Source organism: Cetorhinus maximus, chromosome 23, assembly GCF_964194155.1.
Source record: "Cetorhinus maximus chromosome 23, sCetMax3.hap1.1, whole genome shotgun sequence".
NCBI classification, from domain to species: domain Eukaryota; kingdom Metazoa; phylum Chordata; class Chondrichthyes; order Lamniformes; family Cetorhinidae; genus Cetorhinus; species Cetorhinus maximus.
The window spans coordinates 15852839-15874403 of record NC_135901.1 but is presented as its reverse complement, the minus strand read 5'-3'; the positions used below and the strand labels follow the sequence as shown (position 1 = coordinate 15874403).

General features: G+C 42.4%; 2 non-coding genes and 1 gene segment (V, D, J or C); 2 read left to right on the top strand and 1 right to left on the bottom strand.

The window, feature by feature from the left end:
* Positions 1–2284: 2284 nt before the first annotated feature.
* Positions 2285–2357, top strand: trnav-gac (transfer RNA valine (anticodon GAC)). The gene has a single exon. It is a non-coding gene; the product is annotated as a tRNA-Val (tRNA).
* A 3932-nt stretch (positions 2358–6289) lies between these two features.
* trnav-uac (transfer RNA valine (anticodon UAC)) lies at positions 6290–6362 on the top strand. The gene has a single exon. It is a non-coding gene; the product is annotated as a tRNA-Val (tRNA).
* Positions 6363–14106: 7744 nt separating this feature from the next.
* On the bottom strand, positions 14107–19995 carry LOC144697844 (Ig heavy chain C region, membrane-bound form-like). The segment is given in 5 exon segments: positions 14107–14587; positions 14726–14853; positions 18462–18791; positions 19508–19819; positions 19956–19995. Coding segments are annotated over 5 exon segments (819 nt in total).
* Between the last annotated feature and the right edge of the window lie 1570 nt (positions 19996–21565).

Genomic DNA, 21565 nt, shown 5'->3' with positions numbered 1-21565 from the left:
ACGAGTCGTGGAGCAAATGTATTTAGATTGTGTAAATAACTCAGAAATAATCAGGCATTTGATCAGAAATAGAAGCACTTTCGTCAATTCGATATGAAATCAAGAGATAAGTAAATAATTTTCATATGCATAGCTATGTAAGGAACACAAGCCTAAACGCTCATGGCATTGGTTGAGGGAAACGTTGTTAATTCAGGCAAACTAGGCATGGAATCTGCAGAAACTCCATTTTCAAAAGGGAATGATGCAATTAATTGATATGCAAAAAAATAAGAAGTTCACTAATAGAGAGAAGGAAACTGGGGTTAATTCGTTGGCACTTTTAAAAAGCTGACTGAGACAGGATGATGGAAGGGCCATGGTATGGGTACATGGTGCTATGCCATTTTATGATGACATTGTGATATGAATCTGCCTGCAGCATTCCAAATTCTGGCAGCTGAATTGCATTTCTCCCATCCAAAGAGCCAGAGAGCTGCTGCGTGATAGCACAGTTTAACATTCCAGATAGGCTCACTGCAGTTATGTCTGGCCAATGTTTCTGTGGTGTACTGGTTATCACGTTCGCGTCACACGCGAAAAATCACCGGTTTGAAACCAATTAGAAACATTATCCAAGCTTGCCAATTTTGAGAGAGGAAAATTTGTGTATGTCAGGTTTGTTGTTGAATGTTACCTGAATCTCGCATGCTACAGGCATGGTGCTTTTGCTCTTACCTGGGCCTTAAAATGAATGCAGCAAAATCAGAAACGCTGAAATTTCATGACACACTGAGTAGAAATAGATGTTCGTTTTCTTGACTCGGCACGCATTTTAGCAGTTCGTCCGGTTCAGCAACAGAATTTAGTGGGTTTTCGATGCAGATTTACGTAATTACTCACCGTCTCAAAGATGTCTCATGCTAAAGTGCGTGCACAAGGACAGGCGTTAGTGACGCTGCAATTGAACCAGAGGAAATGACAGAACTGGTACAGAATCACTCCTTTAAATAATCGGTCTTCAGAATAGGGTATCAGGAAAAACGACCGTGGGAGTCGTGGAAAACGAGGCGCAGTGCAGATCTGCTGGCTTCCCCCCTGTCTTCTACATGGTCGTGATTAAGGCGCCAGAAGGCATCTCACCTGGAGCAAAGAGGGATCAAATATAATGAACGCATCATTCTCAAAACTGCTCCCATTACATTTCTTTCATTTTGTTTAAAAGCTAATTGTGCTCAATTTCAAATGAGCACCACATGGTTTGCATTACCCGTTGACTGGCATTCTTTTGTCTATCAGGCATGTTTACAATTCGAGTTTGGTGCATCTTTCAGAGAGTCTCAATTCAAATGAAGGCATCAATAACAGATACAATAATAATATTAAATATAGAATAACGGAACAAATACGGAATGAGATTTGTTTAATTTCGGCTGCCAAGGATAAGACGGATGTTCCTCATGATTGAGCAGAAAGCATTGCGCCCAGAGTCATTTGCTGGACGGACACGTGTACATTTTGAAAGTCAGAGCAAGCAGAGGCACCAGGGAGAAACCAACAGTTGGTTCCTGCAACAAGTGAGTTGGACCCTCAGTCCAACCGTTGGAATCTACCAAACATTCTGGTAGCTCAGCAATGCCCTGTTTGTTACACAAATATTTACCCCCTGTAAGATTCCGGTCCAGGAACAAAATTATTTCAAACCAAATGAAGTAAACGAACAATTGAAGCACACGATCTTGGCAGGGCTCTGTTAAACTCTAGAACAAACATTTTCCTCTGTAACTTCGCACCCTCGACTGAAGGGCTGTGGAGCAAAATAATAAGATTGTAAAACTAGCAAGGTTGAAAAAATAACACTTTCGCAAATTTGATATGAGATCAATTGCATAATTGCATCATGTTCATCTGGCGAAGTATATTCGGAAACCACGTCCAAATCGTCATGTAAACCTTGTGAATTAAGGCAAACCAGGCATGGATTCTGCAGAAACGACTTTTTCAAAAGGGAATTCAGCAATTTAATGAAAGAGAGGAAAAAACTGGTTCATTAAGAGAGAGAAGCAAATTGTAATTAATTAGTGTGCTCGTTTAGTGTGCCTTGGATCGGATGATGGAAGGGCCTCTGATACCTTTGCATGGATACATGGTACTAGGCCATTTTATGATGACATTGTTACATCAGTCTCGCTGCAGCGTTCCTGGGAATAGCAGCTGTTTTTAATTTGTCTGCAGCAGAGACCCAGATTGCTGCAGTGTTACAGCGCAGTGTAGCATTGCGGACAGGCTCCGTAATACCACGGCAGTTTCTGTAGTGTAGTGGTTGTCACGTTCGCCTGACACGCGAAAGGTCCCCGGTTCGAAACCGAGCAGAAACATTATGAAAACTTACTCACTAAATAGTGAGGAGAGTTTGCACCTTTTAAGCGTACCTGAATCTCCTATATTGCAGGCACAATGCATTTGCTCTCACCGAGATCATAAAATGCATGCAGTAAAATCAGCACGTCTTTCGATGCAGCTTAACACAGTTACTCACCATGTCAAAGGTGTCTCATTGTAACGTGTGCTCACAAAGACAGACAAAGAGTGATCAGATCTCATTAACGCATCATTCTCAAGCCTGTTCCCTGTAAAGTTCTTTGATTTTGTTGCAATGCTGACTGTTGGACTGCTTCTCAAATCAGACCCATATCAGGTGCATTACCTGGTGTCTGGCATTCTTTTGCCAGTCAAGTTTGCAATTCGATGTTGTTGTATATTTCAGAGAGTCTCAAGTCAACCGAGGGCATCAATGTCAAATATATTAATACTGAATGTTGAATAACATAAAAAATTGCTGAGAAATGTTTGTTGAATTTCGTCTTCTGATGAGAAGGCTGTTCCGAATGAGTGAGCAGAAAGCATTGCTGCCTGAGATATTTGCAGGACCGAGCCTTCTGCATTATGAAACTCAACACAAACTGAGACACCAGGTGGAAACCAAGAGTTGTCTTCCTGTAACAAGCGACATGACCTCTCAGTCTAACCCTTGGACTCCTCCAAACATTCTGGTAGATCAGCACTATCCTGTTTCCTAAAGAAAGATATATTCTGTAAAATTACATTCCCAGAACAAAATGATATTAAACCAACTGAACGAAAAAGCCTATTTCAGCATGTGATCCTGGCAGGGCTCTGTTTAACGGTAGCAATCATTTTCCTCCATGATATAACACCCTCGATTAACGAGTCATGGAGCAAATGTAATTAGATTTTGTAAATAACTCAGAAATAATGAGATGTTTGATCAGAAAAATAAGCACTTTCGTCAATTCGATATGATATCAAGAGATAAGTAAATAATGTTCATATGCATAGCTATGTAAGGAACACAAGTCTAAACCCTCATGGCATTGGTTGAGGGAAACGTTGTTAATTCAGGCAAACTAGGCATGGAATCTGCAGAAACTCCTTGTTGAAATGCTGACTGTTGTGCTACATCTCAAATCAGACCCATATCAAATGCATTACCCGGTGACTTACATTCTTTTGTTTACCAGTCAAGTTTGCAGTTCGATGTTGTCTATTTCAGAGAGCCTCAAGTCAAACAAGGGCATCAATATCAAATACATTAATACTGAATGTTGAATAAGGTAAAAAATTGCTGAGAAAAGTTTGTTGAATTTCTTCTGCTGAGGAGGAGAAGTGTGTTCATAATGATTGAGCAGAAACCATTGCTGCCTAAGATATTTGCTGAACCGAGCCTTCTACATTTTGAAATTCAAACAAACAGACACCAGGTGGAAACCAAGAGTTGTCTTCCTGTAACAAGTGACATGTCCTCTCAGTCTAACCATTGGAATTCTCCAAACTTTGTGGTAGATCAGCACTATCCTGTTTCCTAAAGAAATATATATTCTGTAAAATTACATTCCCAGAACAAAATTATATTTAGACAACTGAACGAAACGACCTATTGCAGCATGTGATCCTGGCAGGGCTCTGTTTAACTGTAGCAATCATTTTCCTATGTGATATAACACCCTCGATTAACGAGTCATGGAGCAAATGTAATCAGATTGTGTAAATAACTCAGAAAAAATGAGATGTTTGATCAGAAAAATAAGCACTTTCATCAATTCGATATGAAAACAAGAGATAACTAAATAATGTTCATATGCATAGCTATGTAAGGAACACAAGTCTAAACCTTAATGCATTGGGTGAGGGAAACGTTGTTAATTCAGGCAAACTAGGCATGTAATCTGCAGAAACTCCTTTTTCAACAGGGAATGGTGCAATTCATTGATATGCAGAAAAATAACAAATTCACTAATAGAGAGAAGGAAACTGGGCTTAATTCGTTGGTTCTTTTAAAAAACTGACAGAGACAAGATGATGGAAGGGCCATTGTATGGATACATGGTGTTATGCCATTTTATGATGACATTGTTATCTGAGTCTGCCTGCAGCATTCCTAATTATAGCAGATAAATTCCATTTCTCCCATCCAAAGAGCCAAAGCGCTGCTGCATGACAGCACGGTTTATCATTCCAGATAGGCTCACTGCATTCATGTCTGGCCAATGTTTCTGTAGTGTAGTGGTTGTCACGTTTGCCTCACGTGTGAAAAATCACCGGTTTGAAACCGGGCTGAAACATTATCCAAGCTTGCCAATTTTGAGAGAGGAAAATTTGTGTATGTCAGGTTTGTTGTTGAATGTTACCTGAATCTCGCATGCTACAGGCATGGAGCTTTTGCTCTTTCCTGGGCCTTAAAATGAATGCAGCAAAATCAGAAACGCTGAAATTTCATGACACACTGAGTAGAAATAGATGTTCATTTTTTGACTGAGCACGCATTTTAGCAGTTCGTCTGGCAAGCAACAGAATTTAGTGGGTTTTCGATGCAGATTTACGTTACTCACCATCTCAAAGATGTCTCATGCGAAAGTGTGCGCATAAGGACAGGTGCAAGCGATGCTGCAATTGAACCAGAGGCAATGACAGAGCTGGGACAGAATCACTCCTTTAAATAATTGGTCTTCAGAATAGATTATCAGGAAAAATGACCGAGGGAGTCGTGGAAACCGAGGCGCAGTGCAGGTTTGCTCACTTCCCCACTGTCTTCTACATGGTCACGATTAAGGCGCCAGAAGGCTTCTCCACTGGAGCAAAGAGGGATCAAATATAATGAACACATCATTCTCAAAACTGCTCCCATTAAAATTCTTGCATTTTGTTTAAAAGCTAATTGTGCTCAATTTCAAATGAGCACCACATGGTTTGCATTACCTGTTGACTGGCATTCTTTTGTCTATCAGTCTTGTTTGCAATTCGAGTTTGGTGTATGTTTCAGAGAGTCTTAATTCAAATAAAGGCAGCAATAACAGATACAATATTAATATTAAATATAGAATAATGGAACAAATACGGGGAGTGAAGTTTGTTTAATTTTGTCTGCCAAGGATAAGACACATGTTTCTAATAATTGAGCAGAAAACATTCCACCTGGAGATATTTGCTGGATGGACACGTCTACATTTTGAAATTCAAAACAAGCTGAGGCACCAGGCTGAAACCAACAGTTGCTTCCCTGCAACAAGTGACATGGACCCTCAGTCCAACCATTGGAAACCTCTAAGCACCCTGGTAGCTCAGCACTGCCCTGTTTGTTACACAAATATTTATCCTCTGTTAGATTCCGGTCCAGGAACAACATTATTTCAAACCAAATGAAGTAAACGAACAACTGAAGCACGCGATCTTGGCAGGGCCCTGTTAAACTCTGGAACAAACATTTTCCTCTGTAGTATCGCACCCTCGATTGAAGGGCTGTAGAGAAAAAGTAATAAGATTGTAAAAATAGTCAGGTTGAAAAAATAACACTTTTGCAAATTCGATATGAGATCAATTGCATAATTACATCATGTTCATCTCGCAAAGTAAATTAGGAACCCAAGTCCAAATCGTCATGTGAACCTTGTGAATTTAGGCAAACTAGGCATGGATTCTGCAGAAACGACTTTTTCAAAAGAGAATTGAGTAATTTAATGAAAGGGAGAAGAAATGGATTATTAAGAGAGAGAAGCAAATTGTGATGAATTAGTTTTCTCGTTTAAAAAGGGGCCTGAGATCGGATATTGGAAGGGCCTCTTTTGCCATTGTTTGGAAAAATGGTGCTAGGCCATTTTATGATTACATTGTTACATCAGTCTCAATTCCTGAGAACATCAGCTGTATTCCATTTCTCCGCAATAGAGACCCAGATTGCTGCTGAGTTACAGCGCAGTTTAGCATTCCGGACAGGATCAGTGCAACCGCAGCAGTTTCTGTAGTGTAGTGGTTATCACGTTCGCCTTACACGCGAAAGGTCCCCGGTTCGAAACCAGGCAGAAACATTATGAAAACTTACTCATGAAATAGTGAGGATGATTTGCGTCTTGGAAGCTTACCTGAACTTCCTATGTTACAGGCAATATTGCGTTTGCTCTCACCGAGGTCACAAAGTGAATGCAGCAAAATCAGCACCTGCTGAGATTCCATGACACACTTGAGCGGATAGATGTTCGTATTTTACTGCGCTCACATATTAGCAGCTCATTTAGTCAACAAGATAAATCAATGGGTCTTTCGATGCAGCTTAAGAAAGTTACTCACCATGTCAAAGGTTTCTCAGTGTCATGTGTGCTCATAAACACAGACAAAGAGGGATCAGATCTAATTAACGCATCATTCTCAAGCCTGTTCCCTGTAAAATTCTTTGTTTTTGTTGAAATGCTGACTGTTGTGCTACATCTCAAATCAGACTCATATCAAATGCATTACGTGGTGACTTACATTCTTTTGGTTGCCAGTCAAGTTTGCAATTCGATGTTGTCTATTTCAGAGAGCCTCAAGTCAACCAAGGGCATCAATATCAAATACATTAATACTGAATGGTGAATAAGGTAAAAAAATTGCTGAGAAAAGTTTGTTGAATTTCTTCTGCTGAGGAGAAGTGTGTTCATAATGATTGAGCAGAAAGCATTGCTACCTAAGACATTTGCTGGACCGAGCCTTCTGCATTTTGAAATTCAAACAAACTGAGGCACCAGGTGGAAACCAAGAGTTGTCTTCCTGTAACAAATGACATGACCTCTCAGTCTAACCATTGGAATCCTCCAAACATTCTGGTAGACCATCACTTTTTCCTAAACAAATATGTATTCTGTAAGATGACCTTCCCAGAACAAATGCATTTTAAACCAAATAAACGAAACAAACTATGCCAGCCTTTGATCTTGGCAGGGCTCTGTTGAACTGTAACAATGATTTCCCACTGTGATATAACACCCTCGATTAGCAGTTTGTGGAGAAAATGTAATTAGATTGTATAAATCAACACAGAAATAATGAGATGTTTGATCAGAAAAATAAGCACTTTTGTCAATTCGATATGAAATCAACAGAAAAAGTAAATGGTGTTCATATGCATAGCTATGTAAGAAGCACTAGTCTAAATCTTCACGGCATTGGGTGAGGGAAACAGTGTTAATTAAGGTAAACTAGGCATGGAATCTGCAGAATCTCCTTTTTCAAAAGGGAATTGTGCAATTAATTGATATTCAGAATAATAACAGGTTTACTAAAAGAGGGAAGGAAACTGAGATTAATTCGTTTGCTCTTAAAAAAGCTGATCGAGAGAGGATTATGGAAAGGCCCCGTATGCCATTGAATAGATACATGGTGCTTTGCGGTTTTATGATTACATTGTTATATGAATCTTTCTGCAGCATCCCTGATAATACCAGCTGAATTCCATTTCACCGAAACAGAGACCCAGAGTGCTGCTGCATGACAGCATGGCTTAACATTCCGGATAGGCCCTGGTCAGTCGGACAGCTCACCCTTCATTCTCCCCTGATTCCGTTTCCTAAAGAGTTTGTAAATATTCACAGAACTGGAGACTGGGTTTCCTGCTTTGGTTCCTCCTCCATTTTTCCACCTGCCAACGAACAACATTTTCCAAAATCTCGTCACAATGTTCCGCCTTGCACCATGTTCAGGGGTGAACACATTCAGTTTTGTAGAGAGACTATAAAGGCCGGGATCGTTTTCTTTAGAGCAAAGCAGGTTAAACTGAGTTTTCATGGTGTTGTTTAAAATTATTGGGCTGAGGAAGGGATCGGCGGCGGGCGGTTTGATAGAGCAGTTAGGGAGAAACTGTTTCCACTCTCGAGGGTCAGTCACCAGAGGACTGGAGTTTCTGATAATTAAAGACAGGCTTGCATTTATATAGCACCTTTCCCGACCAGCGGATGTCTCAAATCGCTTTCCAGTCAATGAAGGACATTGTGAAGTGTCGTCATTGTGGCAATGTCGGAAACACGGCTGCCAATCACCGCTCAGCAAACTCCCACAAACATTAACGTCATAATGAGCGGAGAATGTGTCTTTGTGACGTTGATTGAGGGATAAACATTGACCAGGAAGCGGGGAGAAATCCCCTGCACTTCTTTCAAATAGGCTCATGGCATCTTTTACATTCTGGCGCCTACATCCCGTTCATGTCTCTTTTTTCCGTACTGAATATGAAAGGAGGGATGTCACCAGACCTGCACCGAGTCGTGGCTTCCTCGGTTCCCTGGTAGTTTTTCCTCTTCCTCTATTCTGAAGCCCGATACAAAGTGATCCTGTGGCATATCTGCCATTTCCTCGGTTTCAATTACAGTATCGCTTGTCTTGCTAGTCTTTAGGAGCACTCATTGCTATTAGCCATCTTTGAGACGGGGAGTAAGTATGTAAACAAAGTGCTAATAGGTCTACCGAATGACAGTTGAAAATGGTTCATAAACTTTACTGTTTCGTGTGTGATGAAATGTGCTTCTTTTTCGTTTGTGGGATGTTTTTCAGCCCATCTGGAAGAGCAATTGCCACGTGGCCGTACGATACTGTATTTAATATTTAACAACACAAGTGAATTATCGAACTTCTCTTCACATTTACATGTACAGGTTTTGATAATGTTTCTGTCCAATTTCAAACCGGGGTCTTTTTGTGTGTTTGGCGAACGTGATAAGCACCACGGTACAGAATCACTGCGCTGCCGAAACCCAATGGACCTGTCCGCAATATTAACCTGCGCGGTCATGCAGCAGCACTTTGGGTCTTTGTTTTGAAGAAATGGAATTCAGCTGCTACAATCAGTAATTCTGGAATCAGACTGATTTAGCAATGTCATCTTCAAATGACACAGCGCATTAGGAGACAATTCGGCCCATCGTGTCTATGTCAGTTTTTTACAAAGAGCTTTCCAATTCGCCCTAATTTCCTTCTCTTCTTCCATAACCCTGATTTTTCTCCCTTTTCAGTTCCCTTTTGAAAACTCTGAGTGAAGAGAAACAATATTGAAAGAGGTGCAGGAGTTTCTGCAGTGCCCATGCGCACTGTGTGATCATTAACAAAGTTTCCCAGACCCAAAGACATTAAGAGTTGGACTTTAGATTCCGATATAATTTTTGAACCAAAAATGCAGCTGATTTCATACCGAACTTTCCAAAGAGATTGATTCAGATCAAGCATGTCCTCGTTTTTCTCAGTCGCTCTATACAATCTAATTTCCCTTGCTGTACAAACTGTTACAGAGACTGTTTTAGAAAAGAGGGAAAGGTTTGCTGCAGCGATACAAAGCTCTGGTTAGATCACACCTGGAGGACTGTGGATAGTTCTGGGAACGGCACCTTATAAAGGATCAGTATTTGCCTTGAAAGTTTCAGAGGAGCCGCATTGATTCTGTTGGTGGGTTTGGAAATTGAAAGTTGTCCATCCGCAGCTTGTGGCACAATTTCCCCTCACTGTTCACTTCATGTTCATGTCGAACACACTCGATGCTGTTATTGGCTGAACAAGTCTTCTGTGTTATAACTAAACAGGCTGTTATTCAGCGCACCCTCTCCTGCCGCCCGAGTTTGGCCCTCATCAGGGAATGTTGTTTTCTTGTTGCTGTGTGAACTGTCACAATGAACTGATCCCGGAGTCCCTTTCCCCCGGGATCTATAAAACCCGTCACTTCTCTTCCTTCATTCTCACTCGTTCATTCCAAGTTTGAGTCGGTTCTCCTTTCGGGTTCTTCAACAAATCCATTTGGACGGACAAGTGGCAGCTGAAATTTAATGTCCGGAAGTGTGAAGTGATTCATTTTCGTCAGAGAGGAGAGGAAACAGAAAATTAAGGTTACAATTTTAAAGGGGTTCTATGTTGCACAGCGAGTGGTTCGGATCTGGAATATATCAATTCGGTTCAGTTCCACGAGGGGGTGGACGCATTTTACCATCGCAAACTTCATTCACATTAGTTGTGTAGCTTCATATTAAAAAGGTTCAAGGAGGAAAAGCACGTTGGGAAGATGCAAGAGGAGATTGTTTCTTTCTGTATGTTTTTACATTGGATGCCGTTCAGTTACTGAGCGTTACAAAGTGGACGGCGACTGAAATTTCCAGTCAAGGCAATGACAATTTTAGACGTCGCAGTGGCCGAGCGGTCTAAGGCGCTGGATTTAAGTTTCAGTCTGTATGGAGGCGTGGCTTGAAATCCTATCGCTGCCAGAGTTTCAGACTGTCCGTATTTTCAATCAATTTTGCCATACCCTTCAGTCATTGAGTTCGAGAGGGCTGCAGCACAGAAAAAGGCCCTTCGGCCCATCGAGTCTGCGCAGGTCAAACAAATACCTAATTATTCCAATCCAAATACTTCTTAAATGTTATGAGAGTTTCTGCCTTGACCACCCTTTCAGGCAGTGAGTTCCAGATTCCCACCACCCTCTGGGTGAGAAAATTCATCCTCGCATCCCCTCTAAACTTCCTACCCTTTACCTTAAAATCCGTCCACCAAGGGGAAAAGTTCGTTCCTGTGTGCCCTATTATGCCCCTCATAATTTTATGCACCTCAATCATGTCCCCTCTGTGTGCGCTCGGTGTGCAGTGCTCCATTCTGGCGGAAAGATCGAGGAGAGGCAGCAGAAATTGCAGGACAACCAGGAATAGATGGGGCTGCATTTCTTCATTCCCTTCTGTAAACCCTCTGTCGTTTTATGTACAAAACATTAAAAGGTACATGGCGACGATGTACGGAACTGACTTGCTTATGTAATGGGTTTGAAACCCTTTAGAGTTTCCTGATACAGGTGAAGATCCGACATTTTGAACCTGCAATCTACATTTAGTAGTTTACATTTCTCACTGTTCCTGTTTTAAGAATGAATTACAGAATTGATTAACTATTAAATGGACTAAAAAACCTTTCAAACGCTTCCCAGTATTTTTCATTTACGTTCATCCGTTGGCATTCACCAAATTTGCAGATGGAAATGGAACAAAAACGGAGCCAATTTGGTGACATCCTTGATTTCTGGATGTTTGTCTCTCGTTAGGCCGCTGCCTCTATCGGTGTCTATGTCTGTGTGTGTTCCTCTGCGTGTGTCAATGTGATTCAGTTCCCTGAGGGGGATGAATGCATTTTTACCATCATAAACTTTACTCACTTTCATTGTGCATCTTCATAGTAAATCGCACAGAGAATAACAGAAGGTTTAAAAGTTGGAAGAGGGACTTAACCTTTCTGGCGCTGTTGGCGTAACCCATGGTTAAAATAGTGGACTCATCAAACCAGATGCTGTGAGTTCGATCCCTGCTGGTGCCAGTGGATAAAGTTTAGCTGATGGAAGCAGTGGAAATGTAAACTGTGGGGAGGAGTACCTCGGCTGTGAAGAGATTTAGACACGTCAGGGTAACAAGGATAGAACATGGGAGAATACTTTCCAGATGTGCAAAGCTATTAAGAAGGTCTGACAGAAATTGAAAAGTGCTGAACCATTTAGGCACAACAAGTAATTAAGAAAGCTAATAGAATGTTATCATTTGCTGTGAGGGGAATTGAAGTAAGAAGGTTATATTTCAGTTGTACAGGACAGTGATATCAGGAGTACAGTGTAGAGTATTAGCCTCCTTATTTAAGGAAAATGTAAATGCGTTAGAAGCAGTTCAGAGAAGGGTTACTGAACTAATACCAAGAATGGGCGGCTTGTCTTATGAGGAAAGGTGGCAGGCTAGGCCTGCATCCGCTGGAGTTTAGAAGGCTAAGAGGCGACTTGATCGAAATCTTTCAGATCATGAGGGGTCTTGACAGGGTGGATGTGGAGAGGATCTTTCGTCTTGTGGGAGAAGTTAGAACTAGGGGTCACTGTTTAAAAATAAGGGGTCGCTCATTTAAGATAGAGATGAGAGAAGTTTTTTCTCAGAGGGTCGTGAGTACTTGTAACTCTCTCCTTCAAAAGGCAGTGGAAGCAGAGTCTTTGAATATTTTTAAGGCAGAGCTAGATTGATTCTTGATCAACAAGGGGGTGAAAGGTGATCGGTGTAAGCAGCAGGTTTCAATCAGATCATCCGTGATCTTACTGAATGGCAGAGAAGGCTTGAAGGGCCAAGTGTCCTACCCTGCTCCGAGTTCATATGTTCACATGTTCTTTGAGTCCAGACTGCTTCCCGGCTCAGTGCGCAAATGCCAAAAAGTCAAGGATGATTGAAATTTTCACTGAGCAAGATGTAAACTGACAGTGGATTCACTCGGTGCAATGGTGTGTTCCAGTTCTATATGTGCAATCATAGAATCAATTTATATTTGTTGTTTTGAACCCAATATTTCTAATGGGCTGGATGTTATGCACATGTTTGTTCTAATTTATCCCATTTACAAAAATAAATATTCGAAAACTATTTGTGTGGGAGGTTACTGGATAACAGCAGGCCTGGAAATGGAGCAGAGAGAGAGGATCCCTGGGATGATCTTCAGTGAGTTCAGGAGGATGGTATCAGGGTGAATGGAGAAGGGAGAGACTATCCTTGGGGTGATGTTCAGTGAGTTCAGAAGAAAGGTATGAGAGGGAATGGAGCAGGGAGAGAGGATCCCTGGGGTGATGTTCCGTGAATTCAGCTGTTTGTTGCGCTTGGCAGCCTGGGAATTTCCACTATTTTTGCTCCCTGGTGTTCTTAATAAGCCCAAAACTGTGGTAATAATTTGCAGGATTACTGCTCGATAATGTGTCTGTGTCAGATCGGCCCTAGTCTCTAGGAATCTTCCCATGGTTTGTGTCAACGGTTCAGTCTGCGGTATTTGCGAATTTTTTGTTATTCATTTATGCGATGTGGGCGTGGCCCTCTGGGCCAGCATTTATTGCCCATCCCTAATTTCATTGAGAAGGTGGATTGTGACGTCTCTGCCTTGTGAGTGTTTAATTGGACAAGGTGGAGAGAGTCCAGGCGAATGCTCTGGGCGCATGGGTTCAAATCCCAACATGGCAGCTGCTGGAATGTGAAATCAATTATTAAAACCTGGGATTGAAAACTAGCCTCAGTAATGGTGACCATGACAACTGTCACCGATTGTCGTAAAAACCCATCTGCTGCACTAATGTCCTTTAGTGAAGGAAATCTGCCATCCTTACCCAGCCTGGCCGACATGTGTTTTCAGGTCGACAGCAACCTGACTGACACTTAACTGCCCTCTGAATTGGCCTCGGAAGCCGGGCTGTTCTGGGCGGCCTTGCCAGCGACACCCACACCTCATGAAAGGGTAAAGAGATAAAAAAAGTTTACTCTCTCTCTCTAACCCCTGCTGCACCGACCCTGGGAGTGTTTGATGGGTCAGTGTAAAGGAAACTTTCGTCCTCCATACACTGTCCTGTATGGGCCTTTGATGAAGCAGATCCCTGCTGTTTACAATTACCTGACATGTGACTGTGACAGACCTGAGTATGAGTGAAATCACCGAGGCTCCCCTCGCTGTGCAATCATCCTGGCTCTGGGGTTTGCCATAAAAAGGCAGAGGTAAAGGTGTATTAACACCAATGCGTCGCTGGATGGCGCAGTGACTCTTTCACTGAAGGACCTTGGGCTCCGAAGAAGCGTCATGAGGACTCGAAACGTTAACTCTTTTTTTTCTCCACAGATGCTGTTGGGCCTGCTGAGATTTTCCAGCATTTTCTGTTTTTGATTCACATCCCAAACAGGAATGGTTAAAAAAAATCTGGGAAAGGGGAGGAAACAGTGTAATAGGGGAAATGGAGCCGTGTCGATGGGCCTGGGGGAAAGGAGTTCAGCAAAGTCAGTTCGTTTCACATTCATGATTTATTAACAATTTCGGAGAACATTTTACAGAAAAGTTTATTTTAAAGTCAACTGGACTGAATATGATGACTGAGTCACACTGAGAACAGAACACATTCGCTCTGAGCTGCCAACTGTATGTACAGCTGTGACAGACACCAGAAAGAGAAAACCGGAGCTCAACATAAAGGGAAGGGAATAATTGTGAATGAGGAATGAGGAAAGCTACTTATTTACACATGAAATTCAAACTACTGGGGAATTATAAGCTACAATTACAACACAGCCATAATTATCTCGCACATTTCAAACAGAGAAGCGGAAATACCGTCCATGACTGTCTTAGTTACAAATTCGGAAACATGAACTGAAGGTATTTCATTTTTAGATTCACCGAGAGGACATATTTTAAATTCTTAATACAGAGATCTCAGTAAACGGCTGAGGAAAATCTACGGTGTCCAAAATTCAACTGATCACTTGATCTGCAAAAGAGGATAAAACAATGAAGCAGATGTTTAGAATGTGGGACATTTATGTGAGTGTTTTAATCAATGAAACATTGAGAGATTTTTCAAACCGCTTCTGTCAGTTTGAAGTGTGAGTGGATTGAATCTTCTCACCTTCACCAGAGTGACGGCAGTGCTGTAGAAAATGCTCAGGAAGAACAGGATGATGAATGTGGAAGCGGTTGTCCAGATGTTGCCGTTATCATCCTCAGAGTCTTCAATCCAGGTGCGATCTGTGGAATCTGCGAGGATATAACCGAGGAAATATAATTAGGTTGTTTATTAATCTAGGATATCTTTTAAAAATATACTCTTTACTCTTTCCTAAATTATTAATGCATTTTCTAATTTAATGTTCAATATATATCTACTGTTAAGCTCGTGAATTTCAGCCACCTATCTCTGTAACTATCTCCACAGCTGTTCTTCCTTTACATTCCTCGTATAGTCCGAGTCGGAAAATATAGAAAATTATCTTCAATATCATTTTATTTTCGAACAATTTCGTACGATCTATTATCGGAGAATATTATGATGGATATCGAGAGAGATTCACTGAGCAACTTATTTGGAAACTGTGAACGTTGCTTTTTAAAATCTCGGATGTGAGTTCCCATCTTGTTTGTCTATTTGTGATGGGAATGTTTGGTGCGTCATTAACTTAAATCAGTTTCTCAGTAAGAACATTGTTTCAGTGTGCTTTTCGGATCATTATGTAATAGGGACAATTGCCGGAGAATACATCGGTTAAAAAAGTGCATTTGACTTAAACCTTCTTCAATAGCCTGGCGTTTGTGTCATGCTTTAGCTTTTATGTATGTGTGCATGAGTATATCGAACCTTGCATCACTCTTTGTTTGTGTGTCCATATGTGTGTATGAGTATTGAGGTGTGTTCATTTGCCAATGAGTACTGACTTGTGCATTTTTGCGTCTGCGTCTGCATGTATATTTTGTTTTTTTGCCAATGTGTATGTATGAGTGTGTCGTTGTGTGTGTTTATGTATTGATATCTATGTTTATTTATTACTATCTGTGTTAATGTGTGTTTATGCGTTCTTGTCTGCTAATATGAGTGTTAATGTTCCTTTTTGTGTTCCACGTATGTGTCAGCATATTAATGTCTGTCACAGCGTGTGTGTGTGTGTGAGAGAGAGAGTTTTTAATGTGTGCATTTGTGTGTCGATGGATATTTAGAACTATGTATCAATGTGTGTTTATGTTTTCATACGTACTAACGTGTGTTTTTTGTGTTCTCGTGTGTATAAGCGTGTTTCATGTTTGTGTCTACATGTGTGCCTGTGAATGTGTTAGTCTGTTCTTCTATGTGTTTGTCTGCCTGGGTGTTGTCTGCTCATGTGTGTGCATGTGTTCATGTGTATCCATGCACTTGTTTTACATATCCATGTACTTGTTTTAATGTGTATGATAGTGTGTGTCTTTTTGTCTGTATTTCTGTCATTGTGAATGTGTGATGATGCATATTTCTGTCCCTGTATGAGTCTGCTTGTCTGGTTTTATCTGTTTGTGTGTGTATGATTGCGTATATGTGTGTGTGTGTGTGTGTATGTGTGTGTGCGCGTGTGTATTTGTGTGTGTGTGATTGTGTATGTGTGTGTTCCTGTGCCTGCATTTGTGTGTGTATTTGTGTTTGTGTGTGATTGTGTGTGTGATTGTGTGTGCGTGTGTGTGTGTCTGCCTGTGCGTCTGTGCCTATGTGTTTGTGTGTGCGCATATGTGTATTTGTCTATGTGTGTGTTTGTGTGTCTGCCAGTGTTTGTGTGTGTGTGTGCCTATGTATGTGTGTGTGTGTGCGTGTCTGCCTGTACTGTGTGACTGTGTCTGCGTGTCTGTGCCTATGTGTGTATGTATGCATGTTTGTGCGCGTCCATTTGTGTCCCTTGTGTGCATTTTTACTATTTTTACGAGTTTCACCAGGTCCCAACGATCGAGTTTGACCCTGATAGTGAAAATTTTGGTGAATATTTTCAATGTTCTGTATAAACGTGTTTTCTGTGAGGTGCAAGGTGATATCAGGTGAACGAATGCAAACAATCAGCCATCTGCCTCATAAAATTCAGGGGCAGAACCGTGAACAACCCAGGGAGGATTTAATAACCAGTTTAGATTCGGATGATGGGAAATCAATCTTAGCATAAGATTAACTGGAACAAGAGTGTGAAAACTTCTTAAAGTTATGTTGCATAAATATATATTTTACAACATTTTAAGCATGATGGGACTTTAAAACCTGTGGCCAGTAAGCTAGAAGCCGACTTCTGCTGTTGGTAACTGGGTCCTTACAGTAGAGGCCCGATCCCTTCCAGATTCTCTGCTCGGGGACTGAGAGTCCAGTGAGTTAATAGTTTTGCTCCGTCTGGTTGGGTAAGCAATTTCTCTTTTGGTTCTCTCTGCTAAGAAGGTGGAGACACATCGGGTTAACCAATGACCTTCCTCGTCTTTCTGTTTAGGAAGTGGAGGTAAAATTGGCTAAAAATTTTCCTTTCAGTTTTCTCTGTTGGGGAAGTGGATATACAGTGGGTTAACAATTTCCCTTCCCCCTCTCTCTGTTGAGGAAGTGGGGGTACAGTGGGTTAACAATTTCCCTTCCCCCTCTCTCTGTTGGGGAAGTGGAGGTACAGTGGGTTAACAATTTTCCTTCCACCCCTCTCTGTTGGGGAAGTGGAGGTACAGTGGGTTAACAATTTCCCTTCCCCCTCTCTCTGTTGGGGAAGTGGAGGTACAGTGGGTTAACAATTTCCCTTCCCACCCTCTCTGTTGAGGAAGTGGGGGTACAGTGGGTTAATAATTTCCCTTCCCCCTCTCTCTGTTGGGGAAGTGGGGGTACAGTGGGTTAACAATTCCCCCCTCTCTCTGTTGGGGAAGTGGGGGTACAGTGGGTTAACAATTCCCCCCCCTCCCTGTTGGCGAAGTGGGGGCACAGTGGGTTAACAATTTCCCTTCCTCCTCTCTCTGTCGGGGAAATGGGGGTACAGTGGGTTAACAATTTCCCTTCCCTTCTCTCTGTTGGGGAAGCGGAGGTACAGTGGGTTAACAATTTCCCTTCCCCCTCTCTCTGTTGGGGAAGTGGGGGTACAGTGGGTTAACAATTTCCCCTCCTCCTCTCTCTGTTGGGGAAGTGGAGGTACAGTGGGTTAACAATTTTCCTTCCACCCATCTCTGTTGGGGAAGTGGAGGTACAGTGGGTTAACAATTTCCCTTCCCCCTCTCTCTGTTGGGGAAGTGGGGGTACAGTGGGTTAACAATTTCCCCTCCCATCTCTCTGTTGGGGAAGTGGGGGGTACAGTGGGTTAACAATTTTCCTTTCCCCTCTCTCTGATGGGGAATTGTTGAGATATGTTTCTGTGTGACCCTCACTTCAATTCCCAGTGGGTGCGATGCAGCAACTTAAAGCTGGCATCCATTTTAAAGGAATGGACAATAAGAGAAGCAGCAACACCGAGATCTAAATGTGCTGAGTTTGTTTGCCGGAAATAGGAAATTGTTAGATTTCCCCTCAGTGGGAGGAGAGATGGTGATGTTATTTTGCAGAATCCCGTGATGAATGAGCTTTACTCTGTCTCTAACCCAGGGTGTATCTGAGCTGGGAGCACTGGGTGTACAAGACTTGGTTCTGAGCCCTGGAAATATCCGATTTTAACTAAACAGCTCTAACATTAGCAAAAGTGGAAAACAACATTAATTAAGCGATTGTGCATTTAAATCACAATTGGAGAAAAGGACTTTATTATTTTTTTTATTGAAGTTTGAAACGTAACCGAGAGATTCTCATTGACATGAATTAACGGTGTCCATCAGTGCAAGGGAAATATTCACAAAACTCGGTTTACCACTGGATTTATCAACCGTTCTGTTGATGATCTTCAAGGGGATCGCTTCATGTCCCACCACACAGGAGTAAGAAGCGCCGCTGGCCCACTCCTCCGCTGCAATGGATAACAGGCTGTACATGAAGAAGGAGCTATTGCCGTTCTCCGCCACCACCCCGGTGTTCTTGTAGTTCCCGGGATTCACCGGCTTGTCATTGACGGTCCACTTGACGAAGATCTCTCGGGGGGAGAAACCTCTCACCAAGCAGCTGAGGGAGACGAATCTCTGAGCGGAGACATCTTCTGCCGAGGGCAGGAGGACAGACACGGACGGTTCCCGCAGTTTTGTACCTGCAGAAAATGTACAATAAATGTCAATAAACTGGATAATTTCGTAGACAATGAAACCGCTGGTTAGATGTGAGAGAAACGTGTTTTGTGATGAATATTAAGGGGTTTCATTATCCACTTCTTGGAAATATATCACCGATCCTTCACTATAGCTGAATCAAAATCCTGGAACTCCCTCCCTAACAGCAGTGTGGGTGTATCTACATCACATGGGCTGCAGCGGTTCAAGAAGCCAGCTCAACACCACCTTGTCAAGGGCAATTAGGGGTGGGCATTAAACGCTGGCCCAGCCAGCGACGCCCACATGCCATGAATTAATAAATAAAAGTCTTTGGGATCTGTCCGGTTTTCCAGCTCGGGGCAGATGTGGATACAATCCTTTTCCCTGAGAACTTATGGGGTTGGACGAGAAAGGTTCTCAAAGTTTACAGCAAAGAAACAGGCCATTCGGCCCAACTGGTCTGTGTTGGTGTTTCAGCTTCGCACCAGGCTCCTCCCATCTTGCTTCATCTAAACCCAATGGCACAGCCTTCAGTTCATTGTTCATTCATCTACTTATCAATTTCCCCCTGAAAGTCCACAAGCCCAGAGCGTTTAGTTGGCGAAATTGCTAATCAGAGTAGACCATAAATACACTGAATAGTAAATATTGATTCTTACACTTACACTGGAAATAGACACATTGAACTACTTATTGCTTCAATCTCACCGCTCACCTGTTTCCTTGTGGATGGAACTTCTTAAAGGAGTCGGCAGATCCTGATTGCTCACCACGCAATAGAACTCAGCCCCACTCAGCCAGGCTTGTGTCGAGATGTTTACGTTGCTGACCACGCTGTCGGGATCCTCTCCCGGTTGGACGGCGATCTCTGATTTCAAAGGCTTCTTCTCTTGTGTCCAGGACACGAGGACTCCATAAGGAGCATTAGAAACGATGCAGGTTAAGGTCACGGTGGCCTCCAGTAAGACCTGTTCTATTGGCGGTGGCAGTAGAGTAATTGTGGGATCGTTGGGGCAGTGGTCTGGGCCTGTGAGACAGAAATGAAGATCAACCAAAGTTTCACCTTCAGGAGCAGGACAGCAGTATTCAGCCTTCACTCCCTGAAGGAGAATAAATCACCTTGGACATATCAACCTCTAAATATCGTCTTTAATTTTCTTTACACAATGGAAAACCAGCTTGGTCTGTGTAAATCGTTCTCATAATTTAAGTCCTTCAGCCCCGGTGACATTCTCATGAATCTATGTTGCCCCAGTCCCAATACAAATATACCATTCCTGGGCCCTGGAATGCAGTACTGAAAGCCGTTTTATAAATAGGGTGGATGCACTTTCCAACACTCTATCCCGAAGCTGTTACCAGTGAAGGGTTCCAGACACCTTCTGCCTCTCCAAATATGATCAGCTGACTCAGGGTAAAGCTAATGTCAAGTCCACCTCACTCATTCTGTGACGTCAATGCAGAGACGTGACGTGATAAAATCCTTAATGGTGAACAATCCGAATGCAGCCCTTACATCGGAATTAAACAATAACTACATGATAGTAAATTAGAAGTTGTTCCGTCTACTAACTCCAATAAATTCCTGATTTGATTAACATCGGAGAGCAGAATGATCTATTGCTCCCTCGGTTTGTATTTCTTACCCTCACACTTGCTGGCGTTTCGACTTTGGGTGACCCCTTGGTGAGTGACCTGACAGGTATAGACCGCGTCGGTGAACCATGCCCCAGCGGAAACTTTCAGCCGACTGGTCGCCGAGAAGTTCCCGTTCACTTCAAAGGCGGGAGAGGTGACAATTCCTGAATCCATGGGTTGTCCATTCTTCAGCCACTTCACGGTGATTGGATTTGGTCGGAAATCGACGATTGAACAGACGGCGGTTGCAAATTTGTTGGTTGTGATTTCTTCCCGGGAACTCACGGTGAGGAGAACAGTTGGAGGGAAGATGTCAGGAGGACCTTCAAGAAACACAGGTTAAACATTTCTGGGAGAAGAAATTGATAACAGACACAATTAATTCCTATATTTTAATAGGTTCTTTTCCGTTAATAGACAGTAACCCTAGAATTTGCAGGGATCAGATCTATGCAGAGCACTATAAATGTGTTATAACCAAGGCCCTGTACAGGTTAATCACAGCCTTTCTGTTTCTCACAGGTTCCCCAACACTTACATTGCATTTTAATGCTCTTGGCTGAGCCGCTGTATTGAACCTCACACTTGATTTTGCTGCATTCTCCCTCTGACTCGGTGATGGTTAACTGGCTGCTCAGGGTGAAGGTTCCCTTCTGGTTTCTCACTGACGGGTAAGTCTTAAATCCAGTCATCGGCTGCCCATCTTTCTTCCAGGTCAGGCTAGTGATTTCTGGGGAGTAGTCCATCGCCAAACAGCCGTAGGTGACGGAGCCGTCGGTGTTGTGTTGCTGGCAGGAGGAGACCAGGCTGTAGAGAGTGGGCGGAGACGGTGTCGCTGGGAAAGAAAGGCCGATTGAACAAGTTAGACACTGTGATTTGTGAACATTAAGTCACCAAACAACTCAAAATTTGACTATAACTATAAACATATCCTAACATATTCCAACTAAAACCCACATCCACATTTGATCATTTATTATTTCCATCATTTGGTGACCCTCACCTGTCGGTTCCCTCTTTAGAAACCCACACCTCTTTTCCCGCCTCTATCCCATGACTAAAATAGAACATTTTGATGTCATCTGAATGACAACCTTTCAGTGGATTAAAATGGAAGAGCAGAGGATTTCCCCCA